At 41.1% G+C, this 24,784-nt stretch overlaps 2 protein-coding genes and 1 long non-coding RNA gene across 15 annotated transcripts in view; 1 reads left to right on the top strand and 2 right to left on the bottom strand.

Annotated features, from left to right (window-relative positions):
• nbeaa (neurobeachin a) overlaps positions 1-23,197 on the top strand; it is a 96,837-nt gene extending 73,640 nt beyond the window's left edge. For 3 of the 13 annotated variants that reach the window (XM_061055000.1, XM_061054998.1, XM_061054994.1), the window contains 32 exons: positions 80-145; positions 288-456; positions 792-1,174; positions 1,777-1,913; positions 2,660-2,814; positions 3,613-3,739; positions 4,826-4,945; positions 5,904-6,037; positions 6,742-6,803; positions 8,797-8,861; positions 9,351-9,459; positions 9,837-10,003; positions 10,998-11,122; positions 11,227-11,376; positions 11,804-11,940; positions 12,065-12,182; positions 12,816-12,918; positions 13,021-13,136; positions 14,119-14,231; positions 14,494-14,634; positions 14,748-14,867; positions 16,012-16,164; positions 16,279-16,443; positions 16,747-16,836; positions 17,736-17,928; positions 19,117-19,188; positions 19,540-19,695; positions 19,966-20,136; positions 20,277-20,378; positions 20,788-20,984; positions 21,086-21,237; positions 21,492-23,197. In XM_061055000.1, coding sequence (XP_060910983.1) covers positions 80-145; positions 288-456; positions 792-1,174; positions 1,777-1,913; positions 2,660-2,814; positions 3,613-3,739; positions 4,826-4,945; positions 5,904-6,037; positions 6,742-6,803; positions 8,797-8,861; positions 9,351-9,459; positions 9,837-10,003; positions 10,998-11,122; positions 11,227-11,376; positions 11,804-11,940; positions 12,065-12,182; positions 12,816-12,918; positions 13,021-13,136; positions 14,119-14,231; positions 14,494-14,634; positions 14,748-14,867; positions 16,012-16,164; positions 16,279-16,443; positions 16,747-16,836; positions 17,736-17,928; positions 19,117-19,188; positions 19,540-19,695; positions 19,966-20,136; positions 20,277-20,378; positions 20,788-20,984; positions 21,086-21,237; positions 21,492-21,582 — 4,359 coding nt within the window. In that variant the 3' untranslated portion in view covers positions 21,583-23,197. Of the gene's footprint in view, positions 1-76; positions 146-287; positions 457-791; positions 1,175-1,776; positions 1,914-2,659; positions 2,815-3,612; positions 3,740-4,825; positions 4,946-5,903; positions 6,038-6,741; positions 6,804-8,796; positions 8,862-9,350; positions 9,460-9,836; positions 10,004-10,997; positions 11,123-11,226; positions 11,377-11,803; positions 11,941-12,064; positions 12,183-12,815; positions 12,919-13,020; positions 13,137-14,118; positions 14,232-14,493; positions 14,635-14,747; positions 14,868-16,011; positions 16,165-16,278; positions 16,444-16,746; positions 16,837-17,735; positions 17,929-19,116; positions 19,189-19,539; positions 19,696-19,965; positions 20,137-20,276; positions 20,379-20,787; positions 20,985-21,085; positions 21,238-21,491 lie in introns of all 13 variants that reach the window. The other 10 variants (XM_061054999.1, XM_061054997.1, XM_061054992.1 and 7 more) reach the window with 8 other exon arrangements.
• The window catches only part of rfc3 (replication factor C (activator 1) 3), a 238,275-nt gene that overhangs the window by 142,611 nt on the left and 70,880 nt on the right, over positions 1-24,784 (bottom strand). The gene's annotated exons all lie outside the window — the stretch shown is intronic.
• LOC132987970 (uncharacterized) lies at positions 278-7,445 on the bottom strand. Its single transcript, XR_009675767.1, has 4 exons — positions 7,194-7,445; positions 1,767-1,923; positions 838-955; positions 278-407 (listed from the first exon to the last, which is right to left on the bottom strand). It is a non-coding gene; the product is annotated as an uncharacterized LOC132987970 (long non-coding RNA).

Genomic DNA, 24,784 nt, shown 5'->3' with positions numbered 1-24,784 from the left:
TTAATGCTCTAAATCTGAAAGAGAAATATTCAAAGTTTGACAACAACACATCTGACATTCTCTCTTCCATATTTAGCAGGACCCAGACAGGCTCCTGCAAGATGTAGACATCAATCGTCTTCGAGCTGTGGTTTTCAGAGATGTGGTAAGCATGTGTGTTTGTTTATTTCTGGTGTGTACAGTATGTGTGTTGGTACAAGAAAGTGCAAGAAAAAAAACACCTGCATGGCTGTGGAAATGTTTTTATATGAACAAATGTGTTTATGTGTGGGGGGGTTTTTCTTTAGGATGACAGCAAGCAGGCTCAGTTTCTGGCGCTGGCAGTCGTCTACTTTATCTCCGTTCTCATGGTGTCCAAGTACCGGGACATTTTGGAACCCCAGCGGGAGATTGGCAGGTCCACCAGCCTATCGGGGAGAAGCATTCGACACGAGATAAACTCCCCAACCAGTACAGGTAGATCTTTTTTTTTCACTGCAATATCCTGGATATTAGAGGGTAATCTTGGATGTGTCAGGTATGAGTCATCATTGTAGCGTCGGTTGAGTGAATGCAGGCTGCAGGCAAACAACAAAACCTCTGCCAAGAGTATGAGACAATTACAGGCAGAAAGTGAGACGCAAGAAGAAAGAAGGATATTACTTTACAGAGAAATAAAAGCGAACACGCAATATGAAATAGCTGAGACAGATGTGTTAAAAACAGACATGAGGTTGAGTCATTCCTTAACAGTGCACTTTACAGAAAGAAAATGTGTTATTATATCACATTGCATCTTTTATTTCTTCTAGAACACCCAACCTCAGCCTTCTCTGACCGTGACAAACAGACCCCCACCCCAGTGGACGACTCTCCCCGGGCCGGCCTCCCCCATACAGACTCGGGCATCGGCGAGGAGGGCCATGTGGCGGGATCCCTGAACGGCTCGGAGATGGGGCTGGGGCTGGGCCTCGGCCTGGTAGGGAGAGAGACAGACAGAGACAGAGACAGAGACATGGGAGGAGGGGTCGGAGGAGGAGGCACAGATCTGTTGTGTAGCCTGTCTGATGTCAGGAGGTCACAGGAGAGCCTTTTGGATTCTCCCCACAACCCCGGCTCTAATCCCAACCCCAACCAAGCCCCGCCCTCGTCCATCTCCAGCATCAGCCAAACAAACAAAGGCATCAATGTCAAGGTGGGTCAGTTTGACAGGCCTGGCTGCCTGTTTTCACCTACAATCTGCCTTCAGTGGCCTCTTGTGATCGAATTATCTGTGGATTTTTTTAGCCAAACACATAGGACATACTGTGTAAAAACAAATCAGACAAAACCAGGAAGTATAAAACAAGATCAATAAAGTAAACTCAGGGTGGTAAAGGTACAGTTATCTGCATATTTAATATGGTTTTATATGCAGATGTACTGTATATGTGATACAATTCCTGGAAAGTGTGTGGCCCATCTTCTTTAAATGTATGCGTTTGAGGTCACTGCACTATCATACCACATGTTTATGTTTACATTGCATGGTTGTGCTTTTACTGTTAGGTTTGAATAGAGTTCAAATCTTTCCACATTTTGACTTTCTTTTGAGGGTACGTATATGAGGTTTTACTTCAATATGAAAAGGTTAAAAAAATACTGCTGGAAGAAGATTTTATGTTGATCTTTCTGTACTCTGTTCATTTTTTGTCACAGGCAGTATGTAGGAAAAATCGAAAAACCTTAATTGAAAACAAATGAGTAGCTAATGTCTTGTAAATACTACATACGTCGGTCTCTCTCACACAATCACAGGAGATCCTGAAGAGTCTGGTGGCGGCGCCCGTGGACGGCAGTGATCTGGGACAGGAGTCTGGTCCGACGCCCTATCACCCAGATCCTGCGCTGAAGACTCACCCAATGCTGCCCATGCAGTTCCACTCTTTCGACAGGTCAGTAACACTCATTGATTGACCTACAAAAGACAAAGATATCAAAGTGTGTGCAGCAGGCGCATCCATCAATACAGCTATTTTTCTGGATAATACTGATGTGTTGAAGATTCATGTTAGTGTACAGTACAGCTGTTTGTCACAATGCTGTACATTAGTTTAAGGGAAAAAGATGGATCCTGAAGTCCATCGATTAGTATCTAGAATAACATGACGACAACATTTGCCAAAAGAAATCATGTGTCTTCCTTGACTGTTCTTTGTCATGAAACTTAAAAACTGCGGAGTTAGGAGAGGAATATAATTGACTTTGAAGCTTTTGATTATGTTTTTTTCCCATTTCCTCCGTTAATATAGGTCTTTGTTTAACAGGGAATAGAGAAAATGTTTAAACGAGTCGTTACATATTGACTCTCCATCATCAGCCTCACCACTTGATCCTTCTCTGTGGCAGTCATTGGGAATAGATATAATGATTAAAGACAATATGCATAATAGATCGTGGATGTCCATCTGATGTTTGACACATGCAGGCTTGATACATCCGACACATCAGTACATACAGAAGATGGTAACAAACAGCGTTTATGGTTGTGCCTTAAATTAATAAACTATAAGTACAGTATGTAAGTTCATCTTAACAATGCTGCTGGTTTACCCATACTATCAACTGTAAATGCTCTCCATGCCGAGAAGTGTATTGTGTGTGCAGATTTGTCTGATGCCTTGTGTCTTATCTCTCACAGGAGTGTTGTTGTTCCTGTCAAAAAGCCTCCACCTGGAAGCCTGTCAGTCAACACAGTGGGCACACCCACCACGAGTGGAGCAGCCACCCCTGGCAGCACACCCAACATTTTTGCAGCTGCGACAGCCACACCGAAGAGCATGATCAACACAACAGGTATCTGCACTGTGAAAACACAGATCTCCTTTACTCCTTGAGGGTAAATGTAGGAAGAGGCAGTACATTGACACCTGCAGTATGATAAAAGGGTTTTGTTTTTTTTGTGAGAGGATACCATTAATAAGAAAATAAAGCAGACAATTTTTCACTTTGAACAAAAGTCTTTGATATGGCTGTAAGGGGAGAGCAGTGTTACTTAACTAACCTAAATAGAAAGACACTGAACTAACAGTAAAAGTAGATCTTTTAGTCATTAGATGTAGCCTATTTCAATGGCTGCATACAGATCATTAAAGTTGCAGCGTTAGAAAACTGCCTATGCTGCATGTCTTACATCTAATGTAGCAAGAAAACTCCACTGAAAGGAAACCATGCAGTAGATATTCTTTGATCCATAAGCTGTAAATAACAATAAACTTAAGATTACAAGATGAAAACAAAGATACAGATCAGTTCTGCTCCGCAAAGCATTATACTGATCAGCTTCATTGTCCAGAGTGGTTTTCTATTTATGTCAGCCTGTCACACACATCATACATGTATAATGGACAAAGAGGAGATTAAGACCGTGGAATTGATTCTTTATATTGATTGCAAAGCTGTTTACACAAATGGGGGGCCATTACCAGAAGACAAGCAGCAGCTCGTCCGGGGAAATTCTATCCAAATTGAATTTTGACACAACTGATTGAGATATTAATCCATTTCCTTTCCTTAAGATCCTGCATCCTGACTATGGACAAGCTTCTTAATGATACTGTTCTACTTTTCTTATTTTTCATCCCCCGTGTCCAGGTGCCACAGACTCTGCCTCCTCATCCTCCTCCTCTTCTTCATCGTTTGTCAATGGTGCAACTAGTAAGAATCTGCCGGCGGTGCAGACGGTGGCCCCCATGCCAGAAGACACGATGGAGAATATGAGGTCAGATCTCTCAGCACCACAAAGCTCCTTATCGCTTCAAACATGCACCTTCCTCCTGTTTTTTTTTTTCTACTTCCTTTATGCTTTCTTTTATGTTGATTTGTCTGTTTTCTTGCTTGTCGTTTTCCCACTTCATCCTGGTCCCTCTTTCACTTTACACTTAGAGCTACGTCCTTTTCGATGAATTCCCACTGGCAGGTCACTTTCACAGCCAGTACTGATGTCACACAGTTGAGTTAGGTACCACTTAGTGGCAACACACCGACATGATATATCAGGCTTAGGTAATAAAACTTGATTTAAATCTAAGAAAAGAGCAATGCTTATGGAAGCTATGTTCTGAAATGTCAAAATAATAAACTGAACCTTATAATAAGCTAACCTTTCAATTTACACTTATCATAAGTAGCAAAAAGACAAGAAGTCAAAAGTCACATAAATGTTGGTGCAACATCAAGCTATGAGCTATAAAAAGGATTAATGAACTCATCTGTGACACTGCTCATCTGATCACTTGTTTACCAACTGATAATCATGGTCTTCTAAAAGCCAGTAAAAAGACTTAATCCGAGCTAACTCACTTGCACATATATTTTCCTCACATGCACGCATACCCCCTACACATCTCACCCACTCTACCTTATGGTGCTTTCATCCCTGACATGGCAACTGTGTTTTAATGTCATGACAACAATATTCTGTAGAGGTGAGAAATATAGAGAATCCTGATGAATTTCAAAAATGTCAATAAATCTGTCATAAATCTGTTTTAATCTGTGTTTCCAATTCTCTGTGTAGGCATCTGATTATCACTAATAAAGTATAAGCAGGTCTGCCATAGTAGACCGTTTATAATTAGGGAAATAATATTCGTTCCTATTTACACTGTAGTAGTTTATACTGTAACATGTATGTCTATGTACTCTCTCCTTAAGGTTGTTAGACAGTTTGTCATGATGTGTTCAGTGAAGTGTGCGCACACATGTAAGTTGGTGCGTGCCTGCGTGCATGTCCCTTAATCAGTGTATGTGTCTTTACATGTGTGTTTGTACGTGTGTGTGTGTGACTGTGTGGTTTGTATTGCAGTGCCTATTGTGAGGTGGCGCAGTGTGCGCTACGCAGCGGTCAGACGCCCCCTGAGCTCAAGTCTTTTAGCTCTCTGGCAGGCTTCCAGGCAGCTCCCCGAGATGCAGGACAGTGTTTTAGGCAAGGAGATACTCGTCCTATCCCCATTCCCCCCCCCCCCCCCCCCCCCTCCTCTCTGCCCCACCTCCACCACACACCCTCTGCAACGCCCAGACACATTCCCAGAATGCCATGGGAGAAAATACAGACATCACTGTGCCAACAGCTTCAACAGTAGCACAGCCAACTGTCACTTCTGTCATGGCCGTCCCTTCACACTAACCCCAAACTTCAGATCAGACCTGAGTGAGGCCGCTTTTGCATATAACTTATGACAAATGCTTGAAAAAAAAAAACCATTAGAGACCCAGGTCTGAGTCCGAAATCACACGCTTATAGGCCCAGAAATTGCACTTCATATAGTTAAAATCTGCTTTGCTTCACTCTACCTGCCTTTTTTTCATTTCTTTACTGAAAACAAGAATTCAACAAAGATTTCACTTTGCACATGATATGCACCTATACACACAGACACTTTTTAGAGCTGAGTTAAGATACGATACAACATGTTTTTCAACTGAAGTTTAAATGACGGACACTTTTTGGCAGGTTTATCTTAAAAGCACTCTTTCTCATCACACAATTCTAATTTAGCTCAACAATTAGCCCTAAAGCACCAAAGTACCACTGACTTTAACTAACCTACACTAACTCAGGCATAGTGCTCCCATACCATACCATTACGCATTCTCTTTTATTATGTACATTTTTTGCGTCTTCCGTGTTGTTCATTTCATAAAATGTATTTTAGTATCCAAAGCTTGCCTTCTCGCCTGTACTCTCTTATGAAGTTTGTGCTTTTCTCTCGATTCATTTCTCTCCTGCATGCTTTTCTTGCTCCCTGTTTCGCCAACCGTGTTTTCCGCTCCCTGAGTTTATATCCTCACATATTCTTCTGTTATCATCTGTTTGTTGCCCATTTTCTTCTCCACACCCGATCTCTTCATCTTTCTGTCACTTTTTTTCCCCCCGACCGCAGCATCACCACCAAGCTCGAGCGAGCTCTGGAGAAGGTGGCCCCCCTGCTGAGAGAGATTTTTGTGGACTTTGCGCCTTTCCTGTCCAGGACGCTGCTGGGTAGCCATGGGCAGGAGCTGCTCATAGAAGGTACAGGTGCTGTACACGGCTCCTTTTTCTCTAACTGGCGTCTCTCTGTGGAGTCTCCCCATTCACTGTCCCTCACCGCGACGTGTGAGTGTTAGAGCGGCTGAGAGATGAAATGAAGTGAGTGAGCGAGAGGATGTATGACTGAGTGAGTGTGTGAGTAAGAGTCTTTGAGCTGGCTGCTTCACTCATTCGTCAGGCAGGTATGAAGTCAGTATTTTGCACTTTTGAACACAGCTAGCTAGACAATGTCAACATGTTTTAATTAGATTATGTTAGGTTTAAAAGTGAATACTACTAGTGTTGTAGATTGTCCTGAATGTGATGCACTCCTCCCTCTGCCCACCTGCTTCCTGGCGTCCTGTTTCGTGATCCACTGTCTCAATGTTGATCTCTCTTTCCTCCTCCTGCCCACTGCTCTCCCCTCCCTCCTTTTCTCTCTGCTGTTTGTTCTTGTCTTCTCTGTGGCATGCTTTTTATAAACTTGTCTATGATGGCTTTATGCAATAACGGAAACAACTGACACTACTGTGTCTTCTTTGATGATATTTTTGTATCTCGCAGCAGTGTTCTTGTGTGTGAGTGTGCGTGTTAGGTTGTTTGTGTGTGTGTGCGCGTGTGTGTGTGTGTGTGTGTGTCTCTGTACGTGTGAGTTTGTGTGTCAAAGATTAGGCAAGTGAGGCTCCTGACTGTGCTGTGTTTCTGTGCTGCAGGTCTAGTGTGTATGAAGTCTAGCACGTCTGTAGTGGAGCTGGTTATGCTGCTCTGTTCTCAGGTTGGTACTCTCACCTCACCTCTTCTTTTTTTTTTTTTTACTCTCCTCAAGCAGTCATCAGTGCCGTGGAGGTCTAAAAAAAGTCATCCTCAATTTGTCACGTTCCTGCCTCGCTCTATAAGCGTCTTTTCTGCTTTACGCCCCTGATAAGTGGCTAGGTCTGATGCACACAGGAAGCTGTGGAGCTATTGATCTGCCCTGCGAGGCACAGTTGACTATGTAATGAGCGCATTGCAGATGTAATATAATATCTTATATGCATCATCACACCATCAATTTCAAGGCCACAAGGTGAATTTTCATGCTTGTAAAACTGATTTGAACTGGATTTTTTTTTTACAAAATGAAATCAACTATCCTATTTTTTGTGAGTAACTCTCAAAAGACAACATGGAGGCACTCACCACTTTTCGCTGACAGTTTTGGTGTCCAGTCGTCTTTACTTTGTGGAGTTCTTCTTCCATTTTTCCCTCTTGAGATGAGTTCCGGCCGCTTTTAAGATCTCTTGTCCTTGGAGGAGCCCCAAAGTTCTGTCCTCTTGCTTTTCTTATTCTCTGCGACTGTGGCCTCCTATGTTCTTTTCTCCTGTTTTTTTCCCCCTGTTTGATCTTCACCGTTCCATCAGACAGCTCTGTGTTTCTGGTCCTTTTTCACTCAGCGGTCCAGTGGCAACTGCTTTCATCTTCCACTACTCTCTATACTGCCCTGTCCTCTTACCACTCCCTCTTCTCTGCCCCTGCTCTCTCAAGGCTGGCTACTCGTCAGCATGTATAGTATTACCTCCAGCTCCGGGCCTTGTCTGCCATTAGAGGCCCAGGAGAGCGAACCCTAGCCTAGATATCGATCCTATGGATGGGGAGGGATGTAACAGGAGAAGCTCCCACGTGTCCTTAACAGCCCTAAGAGCTAATGGAGCTGTGATAGTTTGAGGCTTTCAACAGCACTCTTATCCTGCTCAGAAGTCACCACTCTATTATGCACAAACATCAAAAACACTCCCATAGATGTTTGCATTTTAAATGATATTTAAAGAGCCTTTAAGATGTTTCTTTTTCCTATTCTGGACAGTTTGATCCTGAACTAAAGGTGGTAAGCTATTAAAATTAAAATGTTCAAAAGCACGATCCCTCAGAGATGATCCAAGGATGCTCCAAAGTTCAACTTAAAATGTCTTTATTTGGTTTAAAATAACTGAATTGAGACTTACATCAGGGCTCATTAGGGTCGCTGTTAGCAATAGCAAGATTTACGTTCGGAACAAGGAAGTGATACACCATCAGTGAAAGGAAGAAGAAGGGGTAGAGGAGAGAAATGAAGGGAAGGGGTAGGAGTTTAAAAACAGAGTTAAGTTTCTGAGAGAGGCAGCTTAATGTTAAAAATGAAAACTAATGTGGCTAACAAGTCCAGGTGGATCTATTGTTTTAAAGGCTGCTCACCATAAATTCCCCCAGTCTGTTATTGGGCCCTAATTTTTCTATTCTGGATCTCATTTGAGGGAAGTTTGCATTTTACGTTTGTGATTGACATTATTTACAGCAACAATTTGACCTTCACAATAGAGAATAAACTGTGTATTGTTGTGTATGTACTGTATATATATATATATTTTACTGTTTTTATTAGTTTAACACAACAACTGCTTATGTTGCTCTTCCAACCAGTGTGTGATGTAGAGAAATTCTATACAGTTTTTTATGTATGTTGGTTCACATGTAAGAGTTTGTACCATACCATGTTTACAAACCTAGCTATGCTAACCACACATAATGTGCATTAGGCTATTGTAATTTAGCAGGATCGAATTAGCAGGATCTTGAATTATTAGGTATCTGTGTTTTTATTTTTTACAAGATTATCCAAACCGTGATATTTTTCTGGTCTCTTTTCTTTTTTTAAATTTAATTAATTTGAGTAAAATGTCCTATATCTGTCTAAGATTGCATACATAGTTAGAGGTTCACCACCTTAATCTTCGTACTCCTTCTAAACTTAGGAGTGGCAGAACTCCATTCAGAAGAATGCCGGGCTGGCCTTCATCGAGCTCATCAACGAGGGAAGGTAATCTAACACACAGACCGATAACGAGCACACATGATCCTCTGTGATTTACACATTACCACCAACACTGATAGCGATGCTTAGCAGTTAATGGCTATGATACAGCCTTAATGAGAACCTCACCACGATAAGTGCATGGTGCAGTGTGTGTTCAGCAGGAAGTGCAATCATTAAAGTGCAATTAAGTTTACAGTTAATTTGGCGTGCTCTATAATCAGTGGCTGTTCCTTTGTCTTCGTCTTTACTTTGATCTGTTTATTGGCGTACAAAACTTTATTAGAGGACAACAAAAGATAGATGTATCAAAAGAAGAAGATGCTGTGCAATGCTACTTTTTTTAACTCTTTACTTGCACACACAAGTTTCAGCAGTCAATAATAGTCAAGTCTAAGAGAGGTTGTAATTTGAGGAGACATTTCTTATTATTTGGATTTTTTGCTCAGCTGTCGTTTTTGTCATTTTTTCCTCCATGTCTCACTTATGCACCAGACTTCTGTGCCACGCCATGAAAGATCATATTGTGCGTGTCGCCAACGAAGCAGAGTTCATCCTGAACCGACAGAGGGCCGAGGATGTACACAAACATGCTGAATTCGAGGTAAACACATGAAACATTGCTTACATTTGTTTTTTATGTAGCAACATTTGAGGCTGCAGGTAAAGAGTGTGTGAAGTGTCTGATACATGAATTAGCCCTTAATTTAAAATCCAGACCGAGTTTGTACTTATTTTATGTCCTTATGCATACTTAGGTATGCATACTCATGTACTCACGCATACATTTCTTAGAGGCACATCCTGTATTGAAGAAATTACATTAAATAAAGCTTTGCAGGTTTTCTATCAGAAGGCTTTATTTTTATTTTTTTGACCAACGATCCATTTAACAAACACACTGCACAATAACTGTGTTCTCTGGACTATCAATGTTTCTTTTACCTCCCCCTTGATTCCTTACCTCCCACTCCTCTCCAGTCAAACTGTGCTCAGTACGCTGCGGACCGGAGAGAGGAGGAGAAAATGTGCGATCACCTCATCAGTGCAGCCAAGCACAGGGATCATGTGACCGCCAACCAGCTGAAACAGAAGATCCTGAACATCCTGACCAATAAGCACGGAGCGTGGGGGACAATGTCACAGAGGTGAGCCAAAGTCACAAGCACCGGTTGAGTGCTCACACGTAGCGCTTTCTAGCATACAAATGGAAAAAATTGTATCAATATGAACATTACTAGAGAACTTTGCCGAGCTATTTGATCGCTGCTTGTGTAAACTGACTAATAGAAAGTGGAACGGTTCATCAAGTACAACAGACATCAAGTCAATAACAGACCTAGACAACAATACATGAATAAAACTACACATTTGTACAATTTCATTAAACATTTACAGTAAGTCTAATTTTACAGAAATTATTTTACATCAACTGCTTCACATTCATGCAGCCAAATCCTGATGTCGTATTTGCCTGGTAGCTTTGTGAGTGTGTGAGAGTGATCCTTTTTTAGCACACACGCGCACACACACAAACACACACACACACACACACACATTAAATCAATGATTGCTGCTTATCCAGATCTGCCTGCAGGCTGGCAGCTTCTCTGAGGACATGTGATGTAATTTGAGAACCTGCGACATGCAGCATCTGAAGCCCGTCTCCCTCATGTCACTGTTGATTAAATAAATTGTGTAACACAATGTGCTGCGTGTTTTTATTAAACACCCTCCTTAAATCTGATGAAAAATGAAAGGAGGTGAGATTGCATCTTCAGTGCTCTGGTCGTGGCGATGATTTCAGTCACAGTTGCATCACTATTCCTCACTTTTCTGCGTTTTTCTTTAGAAACTCTTTATCTCTTAAATTAAGTCAATTTAATGGTTTCTCTGCCATTTTAAAGCTATATATTTGTGCTTACAGAGCTGGAAGTGTTTTTCATTGTCCCCCCTGTGGTCAGTCTTGCCCTTTATACCAATAAAAAAGAAACTTTTGAATATAGGAAATACGTTTTGGAAGTTGCTAGCGTAAATGCCACCCGTAACTTCATCTTGGACTCACACTTCAGCTTTATCGACCCTAGAGGGAAACAACACTTAAAATGACTCATCTTTGCCCGTCCTCTTTATTGTCTCCAGCCAATTGCACGACTTTTGGCGTCTAGACTACTGGGAGGATGACCTCAGGAGGAGACGGAGATTTGTGCGAAATGCTTTTGGATCCACTCATGCCGATGTGACACTCAAAGCTCTTGAGGAATACGGTCAGAAATGTGTAACGCATATATGTTGTACTTTTTTTTTTTTTTTTTTTTTTTTGCATTTACACAAACCTCACGCGCAAAATTTACAAAACAAACCCACACAGGCACGGAAGACGAGGAGGAGGGGCCTAAGTCAAAGAAGACTTTCCGCAGCCAATCAGTGGTGGCCCAGAATCCAGAGGCGGAGTTAATGCTGGAGGGAGACGATGACGCCGTCAGCCTGCTGCAGGAAAAGGAGATTGATAACCTTGCTGGTAAGATGCACACGCATAAGCAACTCAAACAAACTCACTAAATACTTCTGTACAACCAAACAGTACTTTGTATGACTCTTGTTTTTAGTACGTTTCCGTCCAAGACTTTTTACCTCCAAAGGCAAGTTGGACATTTCAAAGTTTTGCAGCTGCACTAACCCTCCGACTGATTTTATTGACTCAACAAAAATGAAATCAAAATCTACTAAAGCTGATGCGAATCCGACAACATCCCTTCATTAATCTTGTGGCTCCCCTCTGCATTACACGTCCGATGGGTCTTATATATTAGCAGTATAAGAAGCAAATAAATGATCAATCAGACTAACCAAAAGTGTGTCTTTCTGTCCTGTGATGATTGCTTTATGATTGTGATGATGTATGATAGCTAAAGTAGTACTTCCTGAGTAACACATTCATCCCTCAGGCCCCGTGGTTCTGAGTACACCCGCTCAGTTGGTAGCTCCAGTGGTTGTAGCTCGAGGCACTCTGTCTATCACGACCACTGAGATCTACTTCGAGGTTGATGAAGATGATCCTACATTCAAGAAGACTGATGCTAAGGTAAGGACAAGGTTTCCTTTTTTTTTTCTCAGTGCAGGGAATCCCCCTGAGCTGATCCAAATATTTTAGAATTCATGAGCGTGTGCAGGTTTGAGTTAATAATATTTTTCTTTTGTCTTATCAGGTGTTGGCATACTCAGAGGGTCTGCATGGGAAATGGATGTTCAGTGAGATCAGAGCCGTGTTCTCCAGACGCTACCTGCTGCAGAATACCGGTCTAGAGGTCTTTATGGCCAACAGAAGTAAGTCTACAGAGGTCTTGTTACTTGCACATCCTTTGTTTGCTATGTACATCTTCTACCAAAAATCCATGCCGCTGTTGCTGTTTATTGATGATATTTCATCAATATAATTGACTCATCAGGCTTTTTTTCTGTTTTCGGTGGGCAGCACTTTGAATGGCCTCATTGCTGAATGTGCTATAGAATTAAACGTGCCTTGCCTTTTCACAATAAGAGTCATGACAAGTTGAGAAAATAGCACTAATGCAGGCCATGCATTTCTATCCACCTTAAGTTCAAGTTCTGAACTTTGTTTTGCTCTCATCAGTGACATTGGCTGTCTAGGATGTTTGTTTGTAGCTTAGTAAAACATAAGTATCAATCTGTAGATCTCCCTGGTAACAACAGCTGACTGATTATAAATATTAAATTAGTGTATTTTTGACAAAGGCTCACCTAGAGTACAAATGGAATCACTTTTGTTTAAGTTAACCTTACCATGAAAAAGCACAACCATTCAAAGTGTTATTGTGTCCATATGATTGTAGTGCTTAAATATTAAAACTATACCTGATTCATTGAGGGGTTTTTGTGTTATTATTAATAGTTTTTTGATATATGCCTACTTCATCTTGTCTCCTTCTCTCTCTGCAGCATCTGTGATGTTTAACTTCCCTGACCAGGCAACAGTCAAGAGGGTGGTCTACAGTCTCCCTCGGGTCGGAGTGGGAACGAGTTATGGTCTTCCACAGGCCAGGTAGGAGTATGCTGTTAGTCTGCTGGGGCACAAATGTCCTTATTTGTGAGGCATTTTCCTTCATGCAATAATCTACTACATGTTATATGTTGTGTTTCCCAGGCGGATTTCCTTGGCTACGCCTCGTCAGCTCTTCAAGTCGTCCAACATGACGCAGCGCTGGCAGAGGAGAGAGATTTCCAACTTCGAGTACCTCATGTTCCTCAACACTATCGCAGGTAAAGTCTGCTTCCAGTCATGTTTTATTCTTCTACGGCTGCTATGATGCCTTGAGTATATACCACTTTTTGTGTTGAACCCTGTCTAAGGCAGTTTTCTTTGCTCTTAAACCTCACAACTGTATTGTAAGAAGAACACCCCTTATTCCTCTCTTGTCTTCATTTCTTCTTTCTGCTCAGTGACGGTGACATTTTTAGCTTTTTTTTAAAGATTTTCATCCTGTGATCTCTTTTTTTTTAATTATTATTGTCGTGCTTCAAAAATAACTGCACAGCCAGAAGTTGCAGATTCACCTTGTTTGCACTCTCCATGTGCCAAGATAAGAGAGAGAATATATAAAAAGACTTTATGAAAAAGACCAGATAGAACACCTGGAAGATTTCAGATTTCTCCGCATGTTTAATTACTGTCATATTGTGGCTTGTTATATGTTCCAGAAAATGTCCTGCTGTTTTATAAATTCAAAGATATCTTTGAATAAAGCAACACTGTCATTATGTATATGTATTGATATATGTTTGTGATAGAATTGCAGATTTAGGTTAATTATAGTTAAAAGGTTGTCAGTCAAAATGTATATACTCTGACAGTTAGCAGTAGAATACATTTATTTTTACATTTCTATGTGAATGTTTTTTTTTCACACAGACATCCTAGTTTTTGTAAATATAATACAAATCTTACTTTTCAACACCTTGCCCGTCACGAAGTCAGTTAAATGAAGGAAACGTGATCACAAGCCTCGTTTTCTCCATGTGGAGCCTGAAATTTCTTCTAAAAACACGTTTCAATGAACTTTCCTTGGATACCCATGTGATTACATTTATTAATCTGACGTAATGTGACGCTCAAACAAAAAAACAGAGTAACACCAGCATGTCATGTCCACAGTATTACGTGGCACAACTATAGAATGATTTTGTATATTCATACATCATTGGTCATTTTTTTTCCTCTCTTGTCTCTCGTTTGTCCCCGCAGGGAGGACTTACAATGATTTGAACCAGTATCCCATCTTCCCCTGGGTTTTGACCAACTACGACTCAGAGGAACTGGATCTCACTCTACCTGGAAACTTCAGAGACCTCTCCAAGGTTAGAAAACAACACATGCACTATTCCAATGGATGTACATGATGCTGAATGAGCAAGCAGCAACCACTCATATGCTGAACCCAGGCTTAGCAAGAATCTAACCTTTTACGATATTTACCATAATAAAACGGCCTTTTCTCCTAACATTGTCTATTTTTAAGTTTGTGTGACACCCTCTCTGAAAGGAAAAGAAGAAACTTCATGTATGATTTCTCTTGTAAACATCAACTTAAGCTGATTGTTTGTCTCTGGTTTCTTCCAGCCAATCGGTGCACTGAATCCCAAACGCGCAGCATTTTATGCAGAACGCTACGAGACATGGGACGATGACAGCACGCCTCCTCACCACTACACAACCCTTTACTCCACTGCACATTCAACACTAATGTGGATGCTGAGAATAGTAAGTAACCTGCCTCACTCACTAAAAATGTGTCACCTCCAGCAGTTGTGTGAATGCACGCAGTGACCCCGAGGCTCCTTTTGTAATGAACGTGTCTTTTCTTGTGCCTGTAGGAGCCCTTCACCACATTTTTCCTCAACGCTAACGATAACAAGTTTGACCATCCAGAAAGAGCCTTCTCTGGGATTGGCTGCTCGTGGAGGAACTGTCAGAGGGACACAGCTGATGTTAAGGTAACCATTCCTGATGGACTGAGGGATCATCTCACTGAAGTGACTTGTAAAATTGCTGATAGGCAAATATATGCAACTGCATATAAGGAGGACCTAGCTGATATCGATATTTGATTATGGTTGTCTCATCCATAGCCTGATGGACGTAGTCTCAGTGATGTCGCCCATCACTTTCAGAAGAGGCATTATGTAGCCCAATAATGGCAGTAGCCGTAACAGAAATGCTGACTCTAATCAGTCCAGAAACAGGCAAAGAGGTCAAACTGAGGCAGGTTCAAGGTACCACCTGTCAGTCAACTCAGCCACACCTGCAATTGTACAAATGTATGAATTACTTGTAGCCTTAATAAAAACAAAAAACAAATACGTTTTAAAACTAATATCCACTGTGCAATGTTGAGCAGTAAGGAAATGAGATGTACAGACCAATAATGTTATTGAACTAGGCTGTTAACATGTTTATTTCTGCTGTAATAATTAGCAGTTTAACATGGGCTGTAATGGAGATTCCTTGGCTATTGCAGCTAACCTCAAGTGGACACTAGAGGAACTGCAGTGTTTCGCACGGCTGCATGAGCTGCATTTCTTTACAGTGGAGGTTGCCACTTGCTGTACATACTTCAGGCGACCTCTAGTCACTTGATGTTTTCCTTCATTCATGTATTTTAACATGTTTGTTGTACCTGGCTCTATGTGCCTGTGGGTTCTATATGTTTCATGTTGTTACATGGCTGTATTACAAATTTCATGCCAGGGACATTAGAGATATATTCAGAGAAGTTGAAGTTATTGTAAAAGCATGAAACCAGGCTTAAATTAATTAATTACAAGTGAGACTAAAAATCAAACAGTGAAGTAGTGGGTTTTTCAGATAAAGCGCTAAAATGTTCTAGAATTAAAAAACATAATGTAAGTCATTGAGTTTAATTGAAAAGATCTTTGAATCTTTGAAAATAGTCAATAACTGTAAGATATTCCAACACTGTCTAATTCCCTGAAAGTATTTGGTATTTGCCTAGTAGATGCAGGATGTAATTCATGTCCTGTATAGTTAAAAAGATGGAAAAAATAGAAATATTATGAATGGTCCCGGGAGGTATTCATTTTCTTAAAATACACAATGTGTTTCTGTGCTGTCCATTAGGAGCTGATCCCAGAGTTCTACTACCTGCCTGAGATGTTTGTGAACAGTAATGAGTATGAGCTCGGCGTGCGGGATGATGGAGTTTCTGCGTGTGACGTGGAGCTCCCTGCCTGGGCAAAGAAGCCTGAGGACTTTGTGCGAATTAACCGGATGGTGAGAGACACAGAAACTCTAAAAAAGCTTTTTTTAAAAGTACACATGCACTGCAGAGACAATTACCGACCTCATTCTTGACTTCGTCTCTCACTCTCACCTCACTGTCTCCAGGCGTTGGAGAGCGAGTTTGTGTCGTGCCAGCTCCACCAGTGGATTGATCTCATATTCGGCTACAAGCAGCGAGGGCCGGAGGCAGTCCGTGCTCTCAACGTGTTCGACTTCATGTCTTATGAGGGAGCAGTCAACCTGGACATTCTAGATGCTGTGCAGCGGGAGGTTGGTTTCTATAGCACAAACTGATAATCACAGTCTCTCACACGGTGTCAGTGAGTGCTTTCTTCAAACTCATTAACTAGCATCAGATTTGTATTTGTAGAAATTGTTATTAGATTATTTCTAATTATTTGACTTATGGCAGCAAATCCTATTTTCTGTCTAGAAATCAGGAAGCACACACATGGTTAGTTAATATGGAAATAAAGGGGAAGGAGTGCAGCTTTTCTACACTTGTTTTAATGTTTCTAAAAAGTGTTTGACCTTCCTCTTTGTCTAACATGCTATCTGTCTCCCCATCAACAGGTGATTGAGATGCAGATCCAGGCATGCGGTCAGGTCCCCTCACAGCTGCTGATAGAGCCACACCCACCCCGCTCCTCTGCAATGCATCTGGTGAGAATTGCTCAACCAAATTAGCTCATCCATAGCAGTATTCTCTTTAAATAATTACAAAACTCTTAAGAAAAACACCCTGTCTGGTCTCATTGATATCTGTATGTTGCATGTTCCATAGGTCAAGTTTTTAGTTTGAAACAGAAAGACAGGTTAGGACATTATAGCTCCTGTGAGGAGTTTTAGCTGGTTCTGAGACAGACTTAAAATAAATACTGATGCCTTTATATGACCTTCAAAAGCAAAATAAAGGACCATCAGGGTGATATTAGATTATTAGTTTTAATCCATGTTACAGCTGCCACTGGGTCAGTGTCAAAAAGGCAGACTGACAGGACATTTTGTTTAGACACAGCATAGATTCAAAGAGAGTGATCCACAAAATGAAAGTCAGCCCAAAACGACAAATATATTTCACATAGCCTCCTTATGTTAATAGCTGCATCACATGTTAGGATGTAGTTTAACAGTATGAATGTCTGATGTTTATTTTACATACAAGAGTATGTCTTGCTTCTTCTGGAAGCAAATTCCGGCCTGGTGTAGTCCTCTCTGTCCTCCCTGCTCCCTCAGCAGCTCAAGGCCTCAGTGTCTCCACATCAGAAACATCCATTTCAACCCAAACCTGTCAGTCCTGACCCCCGACCAAGCCAGCGCCTCCACCTCCTCTCCTCGGCCTAGAGCCCCCCTCAGTGTGTGTACCTGCTCTGACCCTGTGCTCCCACTAATAGACCTTTTCCCTCCCTCCCTCTGTCCCATCTGTTCTGTCTCTCCCTCCATTTCCTCCCCATCCTCCTCTCTCCCCTGACCTTCCCTCCTCACTCTGCCCTTCTCTCCTCCTCCTCCTCCTCCTCCTCCTCTCTGTCCTTCTCTCTCTCTTTCTCTGTCTGTCTCACCAGTGTTTCCTTCCCCAGAGCCCACTGATGTTTAAGGATCAGATGCAGCAGGATGTCATCATGGTGCTCAAGTTCCCCTCCAACTCCCCCGTCACCCACGTTGCAGCCAACACGCTCCCCCACCTCAGCATACCAGCCGCCGTCACCGTCACATGTAGCCGGCTGTTTGCCGTCAACCGCTGGCACAACACAGTCGGTGAGTGCTCAAAGTTACACCACTCTGAAGGATAAAGCATGACGTGAATGTAATGAACGTTACACTGTGTTACGGTTCAACCATCATCAATGTCTTTATAGTCTCTAATGACTCAGTAGATAGAGATAGTGACAACAATATTTACAAAACAACTTTTCAGCACTAGTTTAGTAAACAATTCGGGAAGATCTTCCTCTGTATTACTTCTAGATAATATGTCATAACAATCCATGATAAGGGTTAAATAATAGGGTTGGAATTTAATCAGGAACTTAATCCTAGCCATTTATCAAGATGTTTATAAAAATAACGCCATCATTTGGTTTTTCAAAGACGTGTAAATTATCTGTTATTTTACATTAACAGGAGAGAAAAAATTTTTCTTACACCAGAGTTTCTCCAATGTGGTTAGTGGTACCCATAGGGGTTTCTGCAGGGAGCTGTTGAGACTTATTTTTAATGCTCATTTTTAAGTAGTAATTAAAAAGAAAAATTTCATTTTGTAAATTAGACCCTGATAGCACAACCTGTGTTGCACCTATTTATATAGAATAAATCTCTTCCTGAAATTACTTTGCGCTTAGTTGTAAAATATTCCAAAGGCCATACATTATTGAAAAAACTCTGACAACACTTGTTTTAGATTTACATTTAAAAGGGCAATTTAGACACACTATTTGAGCATTGGGACATTTTTAATCAGCATTTTTCACGTTTTTTTATTACATTCATGGATTAAATGATTTAATTTAAATTGGGTAACAAGCACACTACACCATTATTTAAAATGTGCCACATAGATCAGTAGGTTTGCAATCAAGCATGTAAGGCGTCTGAACTCAGAGAGATTTTCGTTAAATTCAGTGGTAGTTTTTGAGTCCATAGATTTTGGTCGACACTGAAATATTTGTTATTAACAAGCCTCAGTAATGACCTTAGATTAGATTAGAAGAGCAGGCAGGGTGTAATTACTCTTGTAATGGCATTATGGAGGGTCATAAGGCAGCTGGGGTCTTGTTTGTTATTCATAGCACTTATATTTGAACATAAGTCTGTATTACAGCTTTCTCCATATGGCACCCGACAAGGGGATTGAATGTGAGGATGTAGTTTTTAACCTTTATCCCGTACTGTATATTGACGTGTGTGTGTGTGTGTCGGACTGCCTGTAACGTTTGACCCTTTCAGGCCTCCGTGGAGCTCCTGGATACTCCCTGGAACAGGCTCATCATCTCCCCATAGAGATGGACCCTCTCATAGGTCAGTGCACAAAAATATCTTCAACAAATTCCAGTGGTTTAACTTTTTTTCATCTCTAGAGTTTATGTTGATACTACAAGCTGTGATACTGCTGTGTGCTTGTTTTCCTGCACGCCGATATAATGAGGTCAGCCGGATCAATAGTGGATCAGTATGTCACATGGTGCATTAGGGATATACATAAAATGCTGAGACACAGGTTTCAAAGTGAGTTGTGTTGACACTTAAAATATAGAGAGCTGAGTGATGAAAGTTCAGGAAAGGTTAGTGTCCATTAGGTTGCTTGTTAACCTTATCCCATCTGAACGCCCTCATTAACCTTTTCTACCTTCCTCCTGTGCTCGCATTCAGCAAACAATTCAGGTGTGAACAAGCGCCAGATCACCGACCTGGTCGACCAGAGCATCCAAATCAACACGCACTGTTTTGTGGTTACCGCTGACAACCGCTACATCCTGGTATGTGGCTTCTGGGACAAGAGCTTCCGGGTTTACTCCACTGAAACTGGTAGGTTTATGTATGTTATAAATCATGTTGTCCATGTCTACTGGACTGAAATGAGATATGTGAAATGAGGATCGTGTTGGTTTATGCGTATGCAGTTTTATTTAGATTTTTGGCAAGATTGATTGTTTTTCAGGAAAAAAATTTTTTTCTACATGTGCACCTTGCTGTAAAGTTAATCTCTTTTTTTTTTTGTCTAAAGATTGTTAGCCATCAACGTAGGGAGTAAACAGCATACATTGAGTCTTCTGTCTTCCTCCTCTCTCTCCACAGGAAAGCTGACCCAGATCGTTTTTGGTCACTGGGATGTTGTGACATGTCTGGCCAGGTCAGAGTCCTACATCGGAGGAGACTGCTACATCGTGTCTGGTTCGAGAGATGCCACTCTTCTTCTGTGGTACTGGAGTGGAAGACACCACATAATTGGTGACAACCCAAACAACAGTGAGTAGGGTGAAGGAAGGAAGGAAATAACGTACAAGAGTTTGTCTATTTTGTATCTGTGTGAAAATGTTCTGAAAAGCTTTCTGCCTTACGGGAGAGGGAAGTTTCGAACAGTCACTGACTTTGTTTATATCCCCTAGGTGACTACCCTGCTCCGAGGGCAGTACTGACAGGACATGACCACGAGGTGGTGTGTGTGTCTGTCTGTGCAGAGCTGGGACTGGTCATCAGTGGAGCTAAAGGTTTGTGTTTCTTCCCTTGTTTGTCTTTGCCTAAGAGAGATATCATTTTACTTTTAAATTCATTTAGATTGGTAGCACAGGGAATATTTATGTCATTAAAAATCTAAATGAAACAGTATTAGAACATTTTAAACCTCTGATACATTTATCATGAGAGTAAGTTACTGTACATAGGAATAGAGGTACTGTCCTTTGTTGTTTCATTTTAACTACCTTGATTAGGTGAACATGCTTTCTGTAACTGCCTTCAAATTCATACTGTAGAAAACATGAGATTGTCCTGCAAATGTGAAATTTCTCCTAGGATTTCCACAAAACTGATACTTACCACTTTTTCAGACAGTCATGTTGATAAACTGAGTCACAAAATATAACTTCTTCCCTTGATTCCTTTGGTCTCTTCCCTCAGAGGGCCCGTGCTTGGTCCATACCATCACAGGAGACCTGCTCAGAGCGCTGGAGGGGCCTGAGCTGTGCCAGCGGCCCCGCCTCATCTCGGTGTCCAGTGAGGGCCACTGCATCATCTACTACGAGCGAGGCCGCTTCTGCAACTTCAGCATCAATGGAAAACAGCTGGCACAGATGGAGGTCAACGATTCCACACGGGTAAGGCTTTCAGAGTTTAAACTGTACATGTAAACATACTGGTATATCGATTTTCATCGAGCCACTTTCACCCTATATTCCTCTTCCTTGTCCCTCTTCAGGCCATCCTGTTGAGCAGCGACGGACAGAATCTGGTAACAGGAGGTGATAATGGAGTTGTTGAGGTGTGGCAGGCGTGCGACTTCAAACAGCTTTACATCTATCCGGGCTGTGACGCGGGCATCCGGGCCATGGACCTCTCACATGACCAGAGGTAACAGACAGTAATACTGTGAAAACAGCCAAGTTCATGGCAGTGGTTTATTTTAGACTACTGTTGTTGTGGAAACTGGGTTACCTCACAAGGGGAGTTCTGGATGATCATTTAAGTTATTTTACCACAAATCTCTCAGATGACGTCTCTGGACTTGGGAAATGTACGCTGTTAAATGCAAACCTTAAAAATAAATACTTTTATTTATATAGTTTGATTCATAGATTTTCTTTCTATTTGCTTTGCTCTTCTAGGACTCTGATCACTGGCATGGCATCCGGCAGCATAGTGGCATTCAACATAGACTTCAACCGCTGGCACTATGAACACCAGAACAGGTACTGAGGTGGACAGGAGAGCGACGGAGGGAGAGAAGGAGAACAAGAGAGAGAAGAGGTGAAGCATTCTGCTGCGTGTCTACAACGCGGGGAAAACTACAGGTACTGAGAGGATCTCAAAACAAGTACCGGACCTTTAGGCTCTATATCCTTGTGAAGTTTACTTGATTGGAAGTTGCGGCAGCGCTGGTGGGAAACGGCCTCGTCTGTGCACACGTGTCCCTACACACGTGAGTAACTGCAGACACATTATACTCTGAAGATACACACCACAACCTGCTCATAACATAGACAGGCTGCAGAATGGGAAAAAAGAGCAGTCAAGCAGACCATGTAGAGGTTGATTATACCTGTACCACTCACAGGACTCGTGAAGGTCATGGTACACTTAATGCTTCACAGATGAAGATCCTATGTTTTTTTTTTTTGTTTCCCATTTTAATTTTCTTCTTTATTGAACCAGTTCTTTTCCTTTTTGTTTGAGGGGAGTTCAGTCATGGGATTATATTTGGGTGGATTATAAATTAAGACTCCTCCAATGTGTCTGACAACATGTGGTCAGAAATGAACCAGCCCCACCTACTATTCAGAAAATTGGTGCTATTGGCTTGATCTTAAATTCCCCCATAAAAGAATTGTCCAGGGCTTATGATTTGATTTTATTCAAGGTTTTTTTTTCCTTCTGTTTCCTTTACACTCTTTCTTTTACCTGCAGCAGGGTTAGATCTGATTTCTATGTAAATAAAGACTCTGCTTCCGTCAGAGTCTACACGTGTTATTTCACTACACAAACTGCGCTTATCACCTTTAATTTATTAATGACTTGCTGTATGTAAAATATTGTGTAATAATTACTATAATGTTGACAAGACTGATGGTAAAAATGGCGGTGTCAAGGATGGTGATAATTTTGCCGGAGATGGTAATGATAAAGAGATCTTGCCAGTGCCACCAAGGACGACGACCACAAGAACTGACATGATTTCCTTTGTATATTTGGTGATTGTTTTTGTCAAATATGTATATAGTCTTGGTTCAGGCTCGGTGGGAGACTTAATCAGCTGAATAAGACTGAAAGCGCAAAGGAAAACCTTCACTTACCCACATTTGTTGATTATTTAAAAAAGAGAATCAAATCAATGTAAAAGTTTGTTTTTGTATTTGCACTTTGCACCAATCACATATCATTATTTATTAGCTTGGTTCTTTCTGGTTGGCTGCCATTTTGTTTAGGTCCATTTTCCCCGATGGGATTATTTGTGCATTGATGTTTGTAATTTAAAAACGTTGAGCCCATGTGTGATTATTATGTTTTACAACCTCACAGTTGTAAGCAATATCATGATTCTGTAGCTGATAGAGACGGCAGGGGAGGAGGAGGAGGAGGGATGAAATGTGAGATGTTCTGTATGTGTGAAGCCATCTTGATCAAATGCGCACATGCACATACTCTATCGACAGGTTCAACTTACGTATCCAAAAAAAGGTTAAATATTTTTGGATCTATGAAACCCTAAAAACTATTGTATTCATGTTTTATTGCAAAGATGTAAAATATGACATGTGTGAGTTGAAAAAAAAAAAAATCATGATAAGAAAAATAAAATATGCAAAGAATTTGATGACTTGGCTTTTCATTGGTCACATGTTATTTTCTTTTTACTGCCGAGAAGCAGCTGTTCACAGGCAGAGTGAGACATCAAGGACGTCCCATTGAAGTATTTACAAGAGCCCAGTCTGAAAGAAAATAGCCTTCAAGAAATGAACTCCAAAGACCCTTGAGATGTAACGGTACACTCTAAACACACTTGACTTCGTTGTCGACCTACCAGTTTTGCTTCTCTTTTTCTTTTAGACGTTAAATTCTGCAGCACTTCCTTAGAGCACAGACTCTTAGGACATACACAGACATTATACTGTATGTCTAGAACTTTATGCCTGAGGAAGAAGATAGAGGTCTTCAAAGACATCTGGTTGAAACGTTGTGATGAATTAACACTTTTTGTGTGTGCGGGTCTATCTTCTTCCTCAGTCTGCTGATTTTGCACTGCCCTGCACCTACGTGATGTGTGTGTGTAACTACCTCCTTTTTCTAGAACTTTATGCATCCCTTCTGTATTGTGTCCTCATGTCTTTTGCACAAATCAAATCCTTTAAAAAGCTGAAACTCAGTGACACTCCTGTGTAGCATTTTAAAAGCCTTTTCCATGTGCATTTCCATTTGCAGTTACAATGCTTACAACAGTCAATCATGCAAAAGTTGGTAAGAAATCTACGTAAGCAGGAGACGTATTGACCACGGTGACAAAGAAAACGATTGTAATTTACTTTGTAGCTTTGTGTTCAAGGATCACAAACTTAAATTAATAAGAGCTATAATTCAACTGGCAAAAAACTGTCAATAAAAGAGTTGAATCAGTATTGCAATGAGTTTTCTTCTTGACGGATTAAAAAAATACAAAGTTTTGGGAATTATTTGAAATCTGGGCATAACAGCTTGACATGTGTGCACACTGATTGATCTACAGCTTTAAATAATGAACCAGTCGTTGACATCGTTTTGTCATTTCAATGTGGGTAGGAAACTGGAAAAATATCATGATCCTGACTCATCTGGTATAACACTTATGTTTTGATTCTTTATTTGATTGGGTTCCATCCATTGTCCATCCCCCGCATATGCATGTAGTCATTTACTACTGAAGTTGAATGATCATAATCAATGAATACTCCAAGTGATTTTTCTTAATTTACAAACACAAGTCCTCACTCAGCTAATACATATTGCAGAGTATTGGAATCTTGGAAAATGCAGCTTTCACACCTTTTTCTGTTCACAGCCCCGTCAGCATTACTGGTCTCATTGTTTTTGAATGAAACATTTTAAAATAATCTAGGTGATTTTTATTCAATATAAAATAAAAATACACACCATCAGAAAAAAAACCAATGTATTTTGAGCAGAATCAGCCGTTACTGAATCTTAAGCCTGGAGTAGAGAAGAGGCTGACAGCTGCACAGAGCTTTCATGCTTCAGTCACTATGGAGACGGCTATCAGACGCCATATGAGCTGACAGGAAGGAGAGAGTAATCCGTCACGCTGGCAGACCTGTCGTTCAGAACCAAAATTTCATCTCGCTATTCATGCCCCTTTTGACCCGGTCTGTCTGTAACTGCTCTGAGATGCTGACACAACCCTCATTTCTTA

Source organism: Labrus mixtus, chromosome 14, assembly GCF_963584025.1.
Source record: "Labrus mixtus chromosome 14, fLabMix1.1, whole genome shotgun sequence".
Classification (NCBI taxonomy): domain Eukaryota; kingdom Metazoa; phylum Chordata; class Actinopteri; order Labriformes; family Labridae; genus Labrus; species Labrus mixtus.
The sequence above is the reverse complement of the archived record's forward strand: the minus strand, read 5'-3'. Positions and strand labels throughout refer to the sequence as shown.